General features: G+C 38.8%; 1 protein-coding gene across 1 annotated transcript in view; it reads left to right on the top strand.

The window, feature by feature from the left end:
- The window catches only part of LOC122791686 (xanthine dehydrogenase/oxidase-like), a 1,688,659-nt gene that overhangs the window by 386,559 nt on the left and 1,283,217 nt on the right, over window positions 1-18,883 (top strand). The window contains exon 8 of the mRNA XM_044059558.1: window positions 7,428-7,490. Coding sequence (XP_043915493.1) covers window positions 7,428-7,490 — 63 coding nt within the window. The remainder of the gene's footprint in view (window positions 1-7,427; window positions 7,491-18,883) is intronic.

Here is an 18,883-nt window from a genome sequence, read left to right as displayed (position 1 = left end):
AACATGTTCTGTTTATTGTGGTAAAGAGGTTTAGGTCCCTGGAGCATGTGGCACGGAGGGATTGGGATTTCTTTAGGTGTAGCATATCTAACAGCTCTGAGTCAGACATGGCTTTGTAGATCAAGCAGAGATCACTTCTAAGTAGGCGATAAGAGACAGAGTATAGCTGGAGTTTTTTGAGGCTGTCCATATAGGGCATACATCTAAGGCCTAAGATCCTCTTAGTGAGGTATTTTTGTGGCTTTTCCAGTTGTTGCAGGTGTCTAGTGAGGTACATACCAAATGGGGCATTGTATTCTATAATAGGTCTAATGAGGAATGAGTAGAGAGGGATTATGACCTTTTTCTTCCTGGATGAGAAACCTTTTTTTGTAATGAGATGTGCCACATAGAAGGACTTTCTGACTACAGTGTCAATGTGGTTATCAAAGGAGAGGTTGCTGTCAACCTGTGTCTCCAGGTCTCTTATCACACCTTCGGTGTTTAGTGGACTACCGCCTATGTGGTAGTTCATGAGCACCGAATTTTTCCCAAAGGGAATGACAATGCAATTTTTGACATTGAGCTTAAGGCCATGGTTCTGGTACCAGTCATTGTTGTCATTGAGGCCTTTTTATAGAATGTCTACATCAGTTGGAGAATCAGTAATGGCTCCCAGTTTGCAATCATCTGTGAACTTGGTCAGCCAGAGTCCCTTTGTGTTGGCTTGAACTTCGGAGAAGTAGATGCCAAACAGGAGAGGATCTAGGACCAGTTCCTCTGGGACACCACTTGCAACTGGTCAGTAGTCAGATTTGGAGTCCACTACTTTCACAGTGTGTGTTCTATCAGTGAGCCAGTTGGCAACCCATCTTATGACATAGGGGTTTATGCCTAGTTTAATGAGTCTATCTATGATTCCTGAGTGAGAGATGGTGTTGAAGGCCTTGGCAAGATCTAGGTAGGCTATATGAACTACCTTGCCCTCATCCACAGCTCTGGTGACAAACGTGAAGAATTCTATCAGGTTGAGCAGGCATGATCTACCTTTCACAAACCCAAAGTGTGTGGCATCCAGAGTTTGGATATTCCCTATGCCCTTATTTATAAGGTCCATGATGATGCGCTCCATAGCCTTACATATCAGACTTGTCAGACTAATGGGGCAGTAGTTCCCAGGGGCTGTAGTTGCTCCCTCTTTGCAGAGTGGGATGACCATAGGAGTGCATCATTTGGTAGGAACAAAGCGTGAAATTAGGCTGTGATTGAACAGGGTACTCAGTTCTGGTGCCAGTTCACTTTGTAATTCATGTAGAACACAGCCAGGGATATTATCAGGTCCCGTGGAAGCTGTATTCTTGGCTTTGGACAGTGCAGTTTTTACCTGTGTAGCTGTGATAATAGGGACTTAGCATTTCTCAGGTATTGTGATAGGCCCTTTAGGGGGTGAAAGGGGGGGGGTAAAGGTCACACTGAACCTGTCGGCCAGTATGTTGGCAATATCACTTGGTTCTGTATATGTATTGCCATTGTGCTGTAACTCAGAGCAGATCTGAGTATTGCCATGTAGATTCTTGACATAATTATAGAATGCCTTGTGGTTGTCTTTAGAATCTGCAACAATTTTAGAGGATTTGATGATGGATCTCAGTTTTTTGCTGAGGCTAACAAGGGAGTTTTTCCAGTCTTGGGACTTCACCCTTTTGTGCAACAGTTTTTTCCCTTCTGTTGTAGAGTTTGTTTATGGAGGGGAACCACCAGATTGGCTTCCTTTTTTTGGAGGAGAGCGTCTTTCGTCTCCAACCATTTGGAGACTTTATCAAGACAGAGCATGCCCCAACTGACAGCAAATTTATAATATAAAGTTAATTACTGAACCAATCAACATCCAGGGTTCATGAATAATTCATGAGCAATGACTATTCCTACAATTTACATCTAATAATGTCAGATAATCACACATAAAACATTCATCATCCTAAATATTACCCACTATAATACATATAAATACATAACTATAAAATACATTATAAAAGTAAAATTGAATATGTGTAAATAAAATTTAATAAAACCTCAACATTTCCTATATGTTGTACACTTCAAATAACCCTAATATATTGTAATATAAATGAATAAATACATGTATAAATAAATACATAATAGATACAGTATAAAATTCACCAATGTGTGTGTGTATATATATATATATATATATATATATATATATATATATATATATATATAAAACATAAAATTAATGCATATGTTTCAACTATTAAAAATTACAAGAACATTTCTTTAAAAGCATCATCTGTCTAAAGCTTTTAATCTTAAAAAGCAAGTAATTGCAACAGATTCATTTAAGCCTGGCCATTGAGTTGCATTCATTTTCAACTGCCACTTTTCTCCAAATATGAAGTCCAAGGTCCACCTCTTGGGTCTAGTTCAATAACTTCAATAACAGTGAATTTAAAATCATGTCTGGGCCATTCCATACAATGTTTTGCAAGGGCATTGGTTTCTTTTTGCAGTCTGATATCCCTCAAATGTTCATAAATATGATTTTTAATTTTCCTTTCTGTCTTTCCAATATAAAAACAAGCACATTTGGAACAGAAAGCACAATAAACTACCTTCTCAGTATAACAGCTGCATTTGTTTTGTAAATAAACCTTTATACCATTTATGTTAAATTTTGACCCTTCCTTAATATGTTGGCAATAATTGCATGTCCCACACTTCTTCATATCAATATTGTAAAATGTATGTGAGATTTTTGGATGATATTTTTACATTTTGGGATGGACCAAGTGAGATGATTAATGAATTTTGAACTCACCTGAATAATTCAACAGCCTTTTTAAGGTTCACCCATAATATTGATCCCAATGAAATCTCATATTTGGATGTTAAACTGACAAAAAATACAGCCTTAAGGAATTTTGAGTCATGTATTTATAGGAAGGAAACGTATTCAAACATTTTTTTACATTTTGAAAGTAGCCATCCCTTCAAACAAAAAAGAGCAGTTGTTAAGGGACAGTTTGTTAGAGCTGCTCAGATGGTGTCTAGTTTCGACTCTTTTTTGGATGAATGTAAACTGTTGAAAGATATGTTTCTTGAAAGGGAATACCCATTGGACTTAATTAACAATTTAATGTTGGAAGTAGTTAATAAGAGAGAGAGGGTTTTATTATGCTATATTGAATTCGGAGATGGTGCACTCTGGCAATGAAGGGGACAGTTATATAGTTTTAAATTTGAATGTTGGTTCCATTAATATGAACAGCAATGTTAATGTGAATGTTATGACACCTGTTGAACAAGTGCAAGCAAACGGGAAGTTTCGTTCAGCTTTTATCACTTCTTATAATCTTGACAGTACAGAAATGTTCAGGATTTTGGATAAAAATTGGATAATTTTGACCTCAAGCAATGACATTGGACAATGCATAAGTGAGAAGCGTATTGTGGTATATAGAAAGGGACAAACCTTAAAGAACATCTTTGAAAGGAGTTACCAGATTCAGAATGGGGGCCATATGAAGAAGTGTGGGACATGCAGTTATTGTCCTGTCTATTATGGTTAATATAGGTTGTTTTCCCACCCTTACACATCATTGAGCAACATTCAAAAAAAGTGCCAGATCACTTAGCAGCATGCAAACCAGCTAAGCAGAGCTGAGCAGTGTGAAAATTCACACAACCAAGGTTTTAATGAAGCTTAGCACAGCTCAAACACTAGCTGCCATTAACAAGTTTATGTGGTGCTTAGCATGATTAAGCAGAGCTTAGCAGAGTGCAGCAGTGCCATACTTCCAATTTTATTATTAAATTATAGAAAAATAGTTCAGCGCATTGCAGACAATTTCTGCCTGCTATGGGTTTAAATCCAAGACCTACTATACATATAGCTGCAGCTCTAACCATTTAGCTACTTGGATATTATGAAAACTGGTATACCTTCACATATACTACTGAGCTACCTGTAAGTTTTGCTGGGCACTGCACCATGCCGGGAAAACATGTGTAAACAACACTTTAAATAAATAATTAATTACAGCCGTTTTCTATTTTTAGATGTCTGGCAGGTGTCAGCTGTCTATATCTGAACACAGCTTGGTATTGCTGGACTCCATGCAGCACCATGCAAATGGCAATTAAAAAAATATTTGAAAAATACAAATAGATGTAATTATGATTATAAAATCTGGTTCATATTTTTAGATGTCTGGCAGATGTCAGCTGTCTATATCTCAGCACAGCTTGGCATTGCTGAGCTCTGTGCCATGCCATGCAAACAGGCAGTAAAAAAGAAAATAAAAATTATTAAAATAAAACAGGGGGCACATAGCACATCATTGAAATGACATATTACACATTTGACACACTCACAACATTATTACAGTGGCAGGGACCATTGCAGGGAGCCTCTGACTCATCTGCATCCAGGGTTAGCTGCTGCATCTCTCCCTACACTGATTCAATATCCGTGTTCCTCAGCTCTTCCTCTGCAGTGCACCATCAGGCAGGCTGCCGAGGGGGAACCATGGCAGTGTACATGAATACAGTTCATGTAGGCTCTACACTGTGCCTACTCAGAGTTTATTAAATCCTGGGGGGTGTCTAGTTATGTACCAGTTTTAGCATCTTCTTTGTTACTGCTTGTGTGAGAATTAGATCAGCCTTTCTCACTAGTAGATGAGATATCTATTAATGAGAGCTGATTTTCTTGTGCAGCTACCACAGTTGGAGAGGAAAGGTCAGTTCTTCTATCGTACACAATTACACTTCTATTACCTGCCTCTGGAAACCTTCTATTACCCGTTCTCTAGTCCTTTTACATCTTTCTTTTAATGGTATGAGAAATTATCTTCATACAGGATGAAACGCTTCATTGAAGCTGTCCTCTCTAATTATCAGTGATCGTGTTCAGGAGTTCATGACAGTCTGTTTTGTATTGGTGACAGAAAGTAGGGAGTAGGAATTTTTAGATAAGTTCCTGATCAGAAGTCAGTGTAGCAATGATAGGCATAATTGGGTTGTGGAATATCCGAGATTAAAATTACTGCTAATGATGGCATATTAAAAGAAACATGATACAAAGCAGCTATATTCCGGCAAATACAAAAGTTTAAAATTACTTGCATGCAGGAAAGAACACACAGTGATCATCAAGAAGGCAACACAGAAACAATGCAAAAAAACTAGATTCATAACAAAACTACAGCTGACAGAGGAAAACAGTACAGGAAGAAGGTAGGAAGATGCCCCCCCCCCCAAAAAAAAAAAGACAGTAGTTACATGGAGGGGAATGGAAAAGAGGAAGGGCAGATAAAGGGTGCCAGCTCTAATACTCAAATGGAAAAAAAATAGATTGTCAGTTTTTTTCTTGCTGGTTTTGAATACATATAGATGTATGCAGTTGAGGTGCATTACTTTTCATACAGTTACTTTAGAACTGAAGGGGTGAAAACCTGCTGACCAAATAAAATGTGTCAGGTGGCAGTAGAAGTAAATAGCTGAGTTTCAGTATATCTAGTAAAATGTCATTCCACAGTAGGGCAAGAAGGTTTCAAATTCCAGAAAGCATCAATCCTTCATGGATGTCAAGTATGTTTGCAGTGCAGACAGCTCCGCTGGAATACAAGCAGACATCCATCTCATGTCTTACATTTGCAGCGATATCACATGTTTTTCAAAGGCTGTTGTGATTCAATAAAGCATTCTCTGCCTTTCCAAAGAATAAGAAGATGCAGATTCTAATAACTCTTATGCTTGTACAATGTATCTTTCTGTTTATTAAATTAATTATGCACCATTTTTGGATAGTGAAGGATGGATAATGTAGTACTGATAGAAATGACTTGGACTTTTAACTCAAACTAGTAATTCTGCTGCAACACCTATATTACTAAAGATGCTGAAATACCATGTACTGCTCTATGATATAGGAGGCAACATTTCCATTCTGGTACACTTGAGGATGCGGAAACATAGCTGTGCATGCTGCAGTATAAACCCCTGCCTATCATCCATCACAATGCATTATTATAAATGACAATAAAGAGTATTTTTCTTTAATCCCCTTTTTACAAAAAAAGAAAAAGAAATAAAAAAAAAGAAAAAATATAAACAAATCTGGGCACCAAGATTGTCAGAACAATTAATACTGTTAGAGATATAACTGACCTATAACAGTATGGTTTGATATGTTTTTGACACTAAAGAGTAATTTAAATAGATATCATTTTCACATAAAAAGCTGGGTACTAGGATTGGACGTAAAACAGTAACTACATACATACATACGTTGACACACTTATGTTAATGATGTAATCAGTGCTGTTAGAGATATAGCTGAAACATCACAGAATAGTCAGATTATTTGGAGAGAAATGGTAGGGCAGAACCCTTATAGTACTTTCCACTACTCTGTCTGGCATTCACTGATTCTAGGTACATAAGAAATTGCTGCGGGTTTTCTCTAATAGTGCTTTCCATCTCTGACTCCTGGTTGAACAACAAGCACCCTACTCATGCTACCCATATGACCTATTAATTCCTTTCAGAAGTGACATCTGGGGGCAGTGCTCAGCAGCAGAAGTGTGGCCCCCAGGGTTAATACTCAGCAGCAGAAGTGTGGCCCCCATGTACTACAAGGAGTCAGGATTTTCTCTTAATCCTCAAACATTCTCACTGCACATACTCACTGATGTCTCCCTCCAAGGACTGCCATACACTGATCATCTACAGTGGGTGCTTTTTGTATTTTCACAAGAGATATCCATTCCATCAGAAAGGCAAGTGTCTTGTGATCTCTGATCTCCAGCAGGGATTCCACCTAGAGTTTGCACTTTGGATTTGTTGCCTCCAACACTGTCCCAGAAGTAGGCATGCAGATTTTACCTTGTCATTCCTCTCTCTCTCTCTTTTGTCCACTGCTACAGATGTCAGCTAAACTCAGGTCATTGTGGTTCACAGTCAGTACTGTATTCATATATGCTGACAGAGATGGCTAGGTTTTCACCAGTAGTGAAATGATGCAACTCAAGATGAAAACAAGAAAACAAATGACAATTTTTTACCAAAGTATGACAAATTCATATGTGATCTGGCATTTTAGTACATACCTCACATTAGCCATGTTATACTAAAGAACTTCAAGAACAAACCAAATTCCTCCACCCATTATCATGCCACATAAATACCACAACAGTCTTTATCTTGCTTTGCCACATAATGTCACACACTTCAGTAAAGGTCTTGAAAAAGAATTGTTTTGCTTGGATTCTGTCAAACAGACTTTAATTTGTGGTATATATCACTTGTCTAAGAAAAGATTAAAATGTTCATTAATTTAAAACTTAAAATAGCTTTTGAACATTTTAATGCTAAGCATAGTAATAATGCTGAAGCCAGTATGTTACTTCTTGTTTTTCTTTCAGACTTGCTGCAAAACAAAAGGGAGCCATGACACCCATTGTCTAAATCGAGATAAGACTAACCCTGTGAGTAATTTTACAAATTACAGCTTTATAGACCATTTTAGCCAAAATCCAAGTCACTTTGCAGGCTTCTCTACTCATGCTCAGGGTAAAATTACTTGAGTATCAGTAACCTGCAGAAAGAAACAATGAACTGCATTATGTCTAACACTTTTTGCCATAGGAAATCTTTGTCAGTGCATTTCTAATTGTATGCCAGTAATGATTCACTTTTAAGGGATATTTCTCTCTTGCTTGTGTTAGAGCAGTTGTGGAGTTGTTATATATAAGTTCTGCAGTGTGTGGAGCTTGCACCTCACATTAGAATTTGGAAGGGGGAAGTAAAGGAGTTTTTTACCTTTTTTCATGCAGGCATTGTTTTCATTCTTTCAGAATGTTGACTTTCAGGAAGTTGGCTTTCCACAGTAGAACCCACTTGGTATAGTTGCAATAATCAACATGAATACAGGAAGACATGATAGAAAATGAGCACTATACAAGCTGAAGAGTAATGAAATGTCTGTAATGAACACACATAATAATATGCATGGCAGGCAGTATAAAATTAATGAAACATGAACATTGTATATTGTGACAAAGAACATTAACATTGCACATTGTATAAAAAAATGTATACTAATGTTTATCAGGAAATTATACATTAAGAGGTTTATATAAATACATTTTACTTTGAGAAAGTATTTTGAAAAGTCAGAATTGTTTGAACATGTTTCTAGAAATATAACTGTCAGGTAATTTTATATTAAATATTATACTTTTTTATTTTATGTAGTTTCTTGACTTTGGACAAAAATGGAGAAAGGTAGCCGATATGTTTTTATGTTAAGAAAACTTTTTTGGTTTTATATCTCCCATTTCTTTATGATTTTATGGCTGTTAGATATGAAAAAGTAATTTATTTTTATGGCTCTTTTACTCCAATTTTGAAGCAAGGTTTTAGTTTGTCTTGTGGTATGTAAATAAATCTCAGAATGTTGCTGCAGGAAGACCTCTGGGTTCCTGTTTTTAACATTTCAGTGTCTTAGAACTGGCTGTGTGGAGGACACAGCTCCATCAAGTTTTGGATTGCAGGAAATGAGAAGAGGGAGAAGGTGAGTTTACTTTAATTATTCATTTATTTACTTTTATTTCACCCTTTTCTGAGTTTTTATGTATTCATAGTGTTGACATACATATAGAAACTGGGGGTGTGTTGTCTTGCAGTTTCTGAAAAAGAATGTTTAGGAATGTTGCCTGATGTAATGGTGACTTACTGTGGTAATGGCCTGTTGCCCCGCAAATGCGAGTCATCATCTGGGGGATGGTGTAGGCAAGCACTCCATATTTAAGGGAAGTGCTGCTGTTTTTGCCCTCCCACCCAACCCTCCATGCAGGTTCATAAGGTGGGCTTTCTGCTTCACCCCCCTTGTGTTCCCTCTTGCTCTTGTTCAGCGACCTCAGCTCTCCTCAAGTTGGACCCATATCTGATGAGTGGCCATGTCAAGAGGTATGTGGCTTGCAAATATAAGGTAAATGGGCTTGCCACTAGATCTGAGGTAGTAAGTACATGCACCCGGTTTTCTTTGAGGTGGCAACTGGAACAGGCTGGTGTACACCAACCAGCTTGAGGTGATGGTTTGATGGTATTTGTTGATATATTGCATATGAATTACTTATGACATCACTATAGGTTGTCCTTGTTTGTTATATAATAAACGGTCACAAAGTCAATCTGGTCTGTTTTATGACTCGGCTCAGTGGACAATGACAATTTACTGTGGTAGTAGCCTGTTGTCTGCAAGTGTGAATCATCATCTGGGCTGGGTGCAAGCAAGCACTCCCTATTTAAAGGAAGTGCTGCTGTTCTTGCCTGCAGAATCCATCATTAGGCACATCATCCCTCCCTTCCATTCCTCCATGCAGGGTCAGGCAGCAGGCTTATAGTTTCAACCCCCCTTAGGTTCCCCTCATTCTTGTTCAGCAGCCTTGGCTCTCCTCAAGTTGGACCCAGATTTGACTGGTGACCATGTCCAGGGATATGTGGCTTTAAGTATGAGTTAAACAGGTTTGAAACTAGGTCTCAGGTATCAGGTATATGCACCCGGTTTATTTTGAGGTGGCAGCTGGCTCGAGGTCACATTTTGATGGTATTTGTTGAAATGTTTCATATGAATTACTTATGGCATCACTATTGTTTGTCCTTGACTATTATATAATAAAAGGTCGCAAAGTCAGTCTGGTTTGTTTTATGACTTGTCTCAGTGGACAATGAGTGTTGCTAGTTTTTGTTACATTGAAGTGTTACTTTTTGTGGATGTACATGTTTTTAACAGTGATTATTAGCATGACAGTGAAATACTATGTGCTTAATTGCTATGGATCCAAAGTTACTTTTTGAGTAGTACTGGTTTCCATTGGCAACCCAGCATTAATACTCACTGAGTGAGCACATGCTCAGATCTTTTAAATTGTTCTTGTACTCTACTTAGTTTAAATTATTCTTGTATTGTGCTTAGTTTAAATTATTCTTGCAATGTGCTTAGTTTTAATTATTCTTGTACTGGCTTAATTTAAAATTGTTCTTGCGCTGTACTTAATTTAAATTATTTTCATACTGTTGTTAGTTTAAATTATTATTCTACTGTGTTTAGTTTAACATGATCTTGCACTGTGCTACCTATATAGGCAACACAGTTTAACAAGACGTGATATGAGTAAGACAGTAAATAACTACAATTTGTATGAGTTTTTTCACTTAAAAAAACTTCCATTTATTATGTTAAAATGAAGTTGAAGCTTTGACATTGTATGTGATGGCAAATATCTAAAACTATAAGTCTTACATCTATTTAATTAAGTATTATAAAAGAGTTCTACAAAATCTACTATCTGGTTCAATGACGCATAACAGATGTACTGACTTATATCAACATGGGTTTTGTCCAGGTAGAGCAACACTTACAAATTTAGTGGTGTTCTATGATCAAGTAACTTGGGCTCTTAAGAATTCATTAACAGTCAGTGTTATCTCTGTGGACTTACTTAAGGCTTTTGATGCAACCACATATACTTCAATAACTGATACACATAAGGATTATAAATGTAATCCCTTTTTAATCAATTGGATCATTCCTTGGCTGTCCGGTCATTCTCAATGTGTAGCAGTCAAAGGGTGTCACTCCATCTTTCTCCGTATATTGTTTGGAGTACCACAGGGCTCTGTGTCTGGCCCTTTCTTTTTAATTTTGTACTTTCAGCTAGCCCTAAAAACAATCAGTGTTGACAAGCTAAATATACTGATGATTGTAACTTTGAATTTATAATTCATAAGGATGAGTCTTCAACATCTATATCTGAAATGTTTGGACAATTTTTTGCTTGGGCAAATAATGTAGGACTGAACTTCAGCCCTGATAAGTGTAAAATAATGTATTTTGGTATTCCTGGAATAAGACAATATTAGTTTTAAGCAATACACATTTATATGAAACTAACTGCTATAAGGTTCTGGATATTTTATATATATATATATATATATATATATACATACATACATATATATATATATATATATATATATATATATATATATATATAAAATATGTATATAAATATATATATATATATATATATAGAGTCAGATCTTTCTTTTTTATCCCATATCACTATTATAAAAAAGTGCATTAATGTATGTTTAGATCTTTAGCTATATGAGATGAAGAAAGACTGATTAATTTATGTAAGACCTGACCTGTTTTAGAATATAATAGCACTTTTTTGCCAATATAATTGACAAAAATTAGCAGTACTAGATTCTGTTCAATGAAAATTTACAAAATGAATACCATCAGTTCATTGCTTATCTTATTCTGATACTTGAAAAACTCTGAATTTATTTACACTCAGTTTTAGGATTACAGAAGGAAAAGCTCTAAGTACATATTACAGTTTTGCCTGAACACTGAAGTGAAACTATGAGAAACCTGTTAACTCAGTTCTGTATATAATCAAACATAAAGCAGGTAAGACAAGCACAAACTTCTGCTTGCTTGTGTGGAAATTGTCTAGTTTTATCCTAGCTGATTCAAGATTGTAGTTATCCTGAAATATTTGATGCTTAAAAGCAAGTAATAAATGGGAACTCAAACTGAGACTTATATGAGGTGGCTGATGAAAAGTTCATAGCCATAGTACTCTGTGTTCATTCATCACAGCTGTGGTCTCCAACATCTCCAATGGAACATGCACACATGGCCATTATCTGCACTGCTATGAAGCCTTCAGCATTTAAAATGCTGTCGCTGAATACAAGCTCTCCCTAGCTGCACCCCTGTGTGGGTGTGCAACCTATCACATACCAAACCCTCCTTCATCCCTACTTGCATTTATATCATGCTAGGAGAACAGCTTGCACTGTTTTAGGTCCTTGAAATGACCCAACCTCTCCTTGGATAATATCTGCATTGTAATGTGTGGGAGGGACAGCATGCAATGTTGTGTGTGAATGGGCCCCTGAAATAATACAACCCCCTACCTGGACACTACCAAAAGACTATAACATGATTTGGGGCACAGCTTGCATTATTGTGTATTGCTTAAGGTATTATACCTCAAATCTGTCCTAGCAGAATTATTCACAGCACACAAAAGTTTGGTATTTTGTAGCTGTTATTCACCATCTGAATGCATCCACTGTTTGTAGGGCATACTATATACCGTATAGGTCTGCTAAGTGCACCTCCCCCCCACACACACTTCCTCTGCACAAACAGTGTTCCACTCTCAGCCAGTTTTTCATTACTGAGCACATCTGTATGCTTTTTAGTCCAGAATATTTTACACGGTTTCCCTGTCACACCCATTATTTCCTGTCTGCATTTCATGCCAGTCTCTGACACCATGCAGAGGGCATGTCTGAATCTGACCCACTGACATTTACTGCTCAAACATACAAGACAGTTGCAGTACATATTACAAATAATCTCTTTGTGGACAGTACTTTTCCAGTGGGTAGAGCTACTGAAAAATATGTCCTTGATCTTTGTTTCTGTAAACACTAATTACTGATTTATTAGCATGGGCAGTTCACCTAAATCAGATTATTAGGAAAATAAATACTGGATATGCAGAAAATACTGCAAAACTTTGTCCTGGTGATTGTTTGTTTATAGGAAAGAACTGACTGTTGAAATGTCAGTTTCAGTAGATGAAGTAATCTGCCATCATTTTTAAAGCGCAATGTCGTATAAAGTATTTTAACACAACATGTGCCTACTCAGACTGTGAGTAAATTCATGGGAACATAACAAATACACGTAAGTCAGAAAAAATCTGCACATGAGAAATGAGAATCTGGAGCATCATTTCTGTCTGTATAATAACACTGCAGCCAGATTAACATGTGAATTTTACTTATTTTAATCATAATCGAAATACAACAAACAAATTTTGACTGCACGCATTTCATAGTATATACTGTTAAGGTAAGCTGAAGGATCAAATTGAAAACAGAACAAAGACCCATTTTTAAAAGAACACGAGGTATTGAGAGAAATTGACAAATTATACATGGAGTTACAGATGTAAGAAAGAAAATTATTTTATTGTATCAAGACAGGAAAACAAAACAAAACACAAAACATGGGGGTTGATAACTATTTTTAATCATGCTTTATTAAGGTTTTTAGAAAAACAAAAAACAATATATCAGTGTAGACTAACAAAGAGACTAGCAAAACAATAAGAGAAAGGAAAGGAAAGAAGACATTTAACAACTATATACAGTATGTGCAAAGCTCAACAGAACCAGTCCAACATGACAATTTAAAGCAGCAACACATGAAATAGTATCACTACCAATGCTATGTGGCTCACATTAAGGCTACTAACTTTCAAATGTGTCCAAAAAACATCACCTGTAGTATGGAAGAACATTAGACACATCACCGCATTTTAAAGAATACACAGCATTCCCTATGTTTTCACGCCAAAGATCATTCAAAAGTACTGGTGAAGGGGTTAATCTTTGTATCTAGGCTCTAGCTCCCATCAATTTAACCACACTGACAAAAAGCAGTGCTGTCTCCAAAGCAGATTTGTTGTCACCCACACATGTGGGTCTAACCCCTAAAATCCAGAACTTCCAATCCAGCACTGGGAGGGGGGGGGTAAGTCAAGGATTGTATATAACTTTTGATGTTTTGATGAAAAACATCCCAGTGATTTCTGATAATTGGACAATTCCAAAAATTGTCAGCATCCTCTTCTCCACATCTCCAGTATTTTGTCCCTCCTGAGTCTAGTTTTTTAACTGCCGTTGAGGAGTGGCATACCAACAATGAACAAGATGATCCTGGTATTTGAGCCATTTATGCTGCGGTAGCGTTGTCACCTCATAGCAAGATGTGCCGTTCGATTCTCAGCTAGACCGTCTTCTGTGTGGAGACATGCAAGAATGGGCGTACTTTCGTTGAAGGTTGTGCATCAGGGTTGGCAAACTCGGCATATAAAAAAAACTACTGCCAATCATTAACGGACCAGAGTTTCGCTGTGGCGACCCCTAACCGGGAAAAGCCGAAAGACACAAACAAACTAAACTTCTTCATGGCCTTCAACACTTCTTCTCATTGAGACTCTATCAATTTAACCTGCTATTGCATCTTTCAATGACTGCATGTCAGGCATTTTATAGCAATCACCTAGAGCTGCCATAGGTCCTTCCTACTCTTCTTAATTGAGCTACAGACCACTTACCCCAAGGAAGGACCTTCTTAGCATTTTCTGATGGCTTAATAACCTTAGCCCATATCCATCCTATTTGGCAACATTGAAAGGGTTTTGATACCTATAGACATATTATACAAAATAATTATTTTGCTATTTAGCAAAGTTGTATACACTAAAACAAGTGAGTCTGTATAGCTATGTGGCTGCCAATAACATAAATTAAGGAGAAGTCATGCACAAAGTCTGTTCAATGGGGCACTCACTGGTCTATGTATGAATCAAGTAAGAAACAGCTGCTGAAGAAAGAGGAACTTAATACTTGTACCTAAATTTATATTTTTAATGTTTAAATAAGACTGAAATAATCTAAAAATTCATTTAGCAAAGTATCTATATGTATTGTAGGCAGTACCTATCCACACTGAAGTATAAAACTAAAGTAACAACTTTTAGGTCACAATAGAGGCACATATAAACAGGCCCTAATATGCCACCATGAAATGCAGCACTGAAAAAGTAAATACCTTATAGGTTCATAGGTTCATAGGTTCATATTAGGCTATCTGCCCTGGGGCAATTATAAGCCTAGCCCGATTCAGTATGGCTTACGCCACCCCTTGATTTGAGTATACTGTGCCCTTTAAGGTTTAGTTTACTGTGCCTCTGTCTAATAGTGACACAGGAGTAATCCCTGGGACAAACCTACGATCCCCCATCCACTTATCGAGATTCTTCTTGAAGAGATTCAGTGAGGTGCTCTGCCTCACATGAACTGGAATTCTATTCCAGAGCGAAGGGAGCCTCTGGGTTATGAACCTGTCCCTCCAGCAAGTTCTATTTATTTCTGTGCTGAGGTTCAAGTCCCTCGAGCATGTGGCTCTAAGGGATTTAGATTTACTGAGGTGGAGCATGTCCATTAATTCTGGATTTGACATAGCTTTGTATGTCAGGCATAGATTGCCTCAACGTAGGCGGTATGCAACTGAGTAGAACTGGAGTTTTTTTAACCGAGCAGTGTATGGCATCTGTTTGAGACCCTTGATCCTCTTGGTGAGATACTTTTGGGGTCTTTCTAATTGCTGCAGGTGTTGGGTAAGGTACATCCCAAAAGGGGCATTGTATTCTATGATGGGCCTGATAAGGGATGAATAAAGGGGCACGATTACCTCTCTTGATCTAGATGTGAAACCCTTCGTGATGAGGTGGGCTATGTAGAAGGTCTTTCTAACCACTTTGGCAATGTGGTTTTCAAAGGAGAGATTGCTATCAACTTGGGACCCCAGGTCTCTAATAACTTTCTCTGTACTTAATGGGTTTCCGCCTATGTGGTAATTTGTGGGCACATTGTTTTTGCCAAAGGGTATGACTATACATTTTTTGGCATTTAGCTTTAAACCATGGCACTGGCACCAGTTATCTGTCTCTGTGAGACCTTTTTGAAGGATGTTTGTGTCAGCTGGAGAGTTGATTATGGTGCCCAGTTTGCAGTCGTTTGCGAACTTGGTGAGCCATAGTCCTCCCACGTTTGCCTGTACCTCGGAAAAGTATATACCGAACAAGAGTGGTCCCAGGACAGAACCCTGTGGGACGCCACTTGTGACCGGTTTTGAGTCTGACATGGCTCCAGCAACTCTCACTCTGTGGGTTCTGTCTTTGAGCCAGTTTGCGACCCATCTTGTGACATAGGGTTTATATTTAAGCTGGATAGCTTATCTATGATGCCCGAGTGGGGTATTGTGTCAAATGCCTTTCCAAGGTCCAGATAGGCTGTGTGGACTACCTTTCCTTCATCTATGGCTTTGGTGACTGTTTCAAAGAAGTCAACCAGGTTCAAAAGGCAGGATCTGCCCTTGACAAAGCCGAACTGGGTAGGATCTAGTGTCTGTAGGTCCCCAATGTCTTTGTTTATGAGCTCCATGATGATCCTCTCCATAGCCTTGCAAACTAAGCTAGTCAGGCTTATGGGGCGATAGTTTCCAGGGTCCATAGATGCTCCACCTTTGTGGAGTGGGACCACTGTTGCTGTACGCCATTCTGTGGGCACATATCCTGTAGTGAGGCTGAGATTGTATAGCTGTTTTATTTGAGGGATTAGTTCCTCTTGTAGTTCATGTAGGACGCAACCTGGGACGCCATCTGGTCCCATGGAAGCAGTGTTTTTTGCTTTGGAGAGGGCAGCCTTCACCTGAGCATCTGAGATGTTTGGGAGGCAGCTCTCTGCCGGGATAGATATTTGCTCTTTTGGGGGGGAGGGGGTGGAGAAGTTCGCACTGAACCTGTCTGCCGGGATATTGGCGATGTCTGTGGGTTCAGTGTATTTTTTGTCGTTTAGAATCAACTCAGAACAAGTCTGGGAGTTGCATCCCAAGTTTCTAACATAACTGAAAAAAGCCTTATGATTGTCTTTGGTGTCCTGTGCAATTTTTCTCTCAAAGCTGGCCTTGGAGGATTTTATGAGGGATTGTAATTTTTTGCTAGTACTGATCAGAGATGCCTTCCCTATTAGGGATTTTGCTCTATCATGTAGTAGCTTCCTCCTTCTGTTGTACAGTTTATTTATGGCAGGGGTCCACCAGACTGGACGCCTGCCTTTGGATGATTGGGTCTTGGTTTTGTTTGGGATAGCATGATCCATGCATTCCTGGAGATGTCTGTAGAATGCATTTATATAGGATTCTGCAGTTTGGGCTGTAGTTTCCACTGGCCCTGTGGCCTTGAAGGATTCCACTTCGGTTTTGAGAAGTGAGAAGTTCGCTTTGGAGAAGTTTTTCACTGTGGTTTTCTGGGCTGGGGGTGGGGTCGGGATGTGGACATCCAGTGAAATTAATTTATGGTCTGATCTTACCAATGAGGGATATACTTCTGGTGTGGAGCATAGAGTCCCCATGTTGGTAATGATCAGGTCTAGTATGTTGTCCCCTCTTGTGGGAGTGGTGACTAGTTGTTCCATAGCATTTGAGTTTATAATTTCCAGGAATCTTTGGGCTAAGGTGCTGGGGCTTGAGTAGTGCTTCCAGTCAATGTTTGGGTAGTTGAAGTCACCCAATATAATGGTGTTCGGAGAGATCTTCATGTTCTCCAATGTTTTCAGGAAAGCCGAATGGGATTCCTGACTTTGAGAGGGTGGTCTGTAGGATGCTATAAACTGAAAAGCAGTCTTGCCCACTGTGAGTTGCACATGGTTGGTCTCCGATACTTCGTGCAATGCCACTAACCTGGAGGTGTGGATATCCTTGATAAATATGGAAACTCCCCCTCCTTTTGTGGTTCGGTCCGGGTTTTGGGGCCGAAAAGCATGATATGAGGTATAGCCTGGTAGTGTTGGGGTGCTCTCTGGAGCCTTGAACCAGGTTTATGTCACTGCACAGATATCGATGTTCTCCATACTGAGGAGAGCTTCGAGTGCGTGCATCTTGAGGTTAAGACTTCTGGCGTTTAGCAGCATTACCCTTAGTTTCTTGTTCCTTGTGCTCTCTATGGGGGTGGGTTTGACTTTTGAGCCTTGCCTAAAAAAGGCACTATGGGGGTGGCAAGAGCCTTTGCCAATATCCGAAAGCCCAGTGGTGACAGGTGCAAGCCGTCCCTAGCGAAGCAACGTGGCTTGTCGAGCATGTCATCCCAGGCTGACAGACACTGGATCCCCTTTGAATGACACCAACATTTTAGCCAATTGTTAAAATTGATCATTTTGTCTTTGTACTGTGGCATCATTCTAGGTGAGGGTAAGATGCTGCTCAAGGTCAGGGTCATACCAGCTTGGGCTACATGATCAGAGAGCTCCTCTATGTCCCTTTTCATGTAGTCCAGGGAGGTACGTCTCAGGTCATTCACACCAGCATGTACAATGACTGAGTCATATTTGTATTTGCTTTGGAGTGACCTGAGTGCTTGCGTTATGTGGCGGATCCTAGCGCCCGACAGGCAGCTCACTGTGACCTTCTCTTTATTCAGCCTGGTGAGCGGGACGTCAGTGTGTCTGACAATAGAGTCACCTATAACAAGAGTATCAGGTGTGTTATTCAGCCTTAAGGGCTGTGGCTGCTTGGCACACTGACTTTGTGGGTTATGTGTTGTGTGTGTTTTGTTTTGAGGTAGCGTTTGCTTGGATGTCTGCTTTGGAGGTCTCTGTTGCTTAGGTAGATTTTTATTTAGAGCCTCCACGTATGTTTTGTGTATTTATGTGTTTGGTTCGCTGATGTGGTGGGACTATGTGATACTGGAATTGTGTTGTGTGAGGTTACCTTCTCCTCCTGACTGGTTACACCAGTTTTGAGATGAGAGAGCTCAGCCTCCAGTTTGGCTAAATAGTTGCATCTCTCACATATATTTGAACCTGTTTGGAGGAGGAGAGGGTTGTCCGTGTACATGAGACAGTTGTAACATTGCCTCAAAATTCCCAGATTCACCAGCTGGACTGGAGAGGAAACCATTGACTGACCTTTGGACATGCTAGAGTAATAGGGAAACTGAATTTAAGATGGACCAATAGAGGACAGGGTGATCGTAGAGATTATAAGAGTAAGTAGTGCTTATGGTTTAATAGTGCTAACTTGTAGGATTACTTAATTGGACCAGTGAAGGGCCTTAGAATGAGAATATGGTGTTTAAATTGAGAGGTAGAGCAGTTCTAAGGGAAAAAGTGAAGAGCAGACTTTGTGGAGCCAGGAATAGTTTAAACCCAATTAGGTGGC

Source organism: Protopterus annectens, chromosome 1.part2 (genome assembly GCF_019279795.1).
Source record: "Protopterus annectens isolate FY-2018-M chromosome 1.part2, PAN1.0, whole genome shotgun sequence".
Lineage (NCBI taxonomy): Eukaryota > Metazoa > Chordata > Ceratodontiformes > Protopteridae > Protopterus > Protopterus annectens.
Note: the sequence above shows the minus strand (reverse complement) of the source record. Positions and strands in the feature narration are given on the sequence as shown.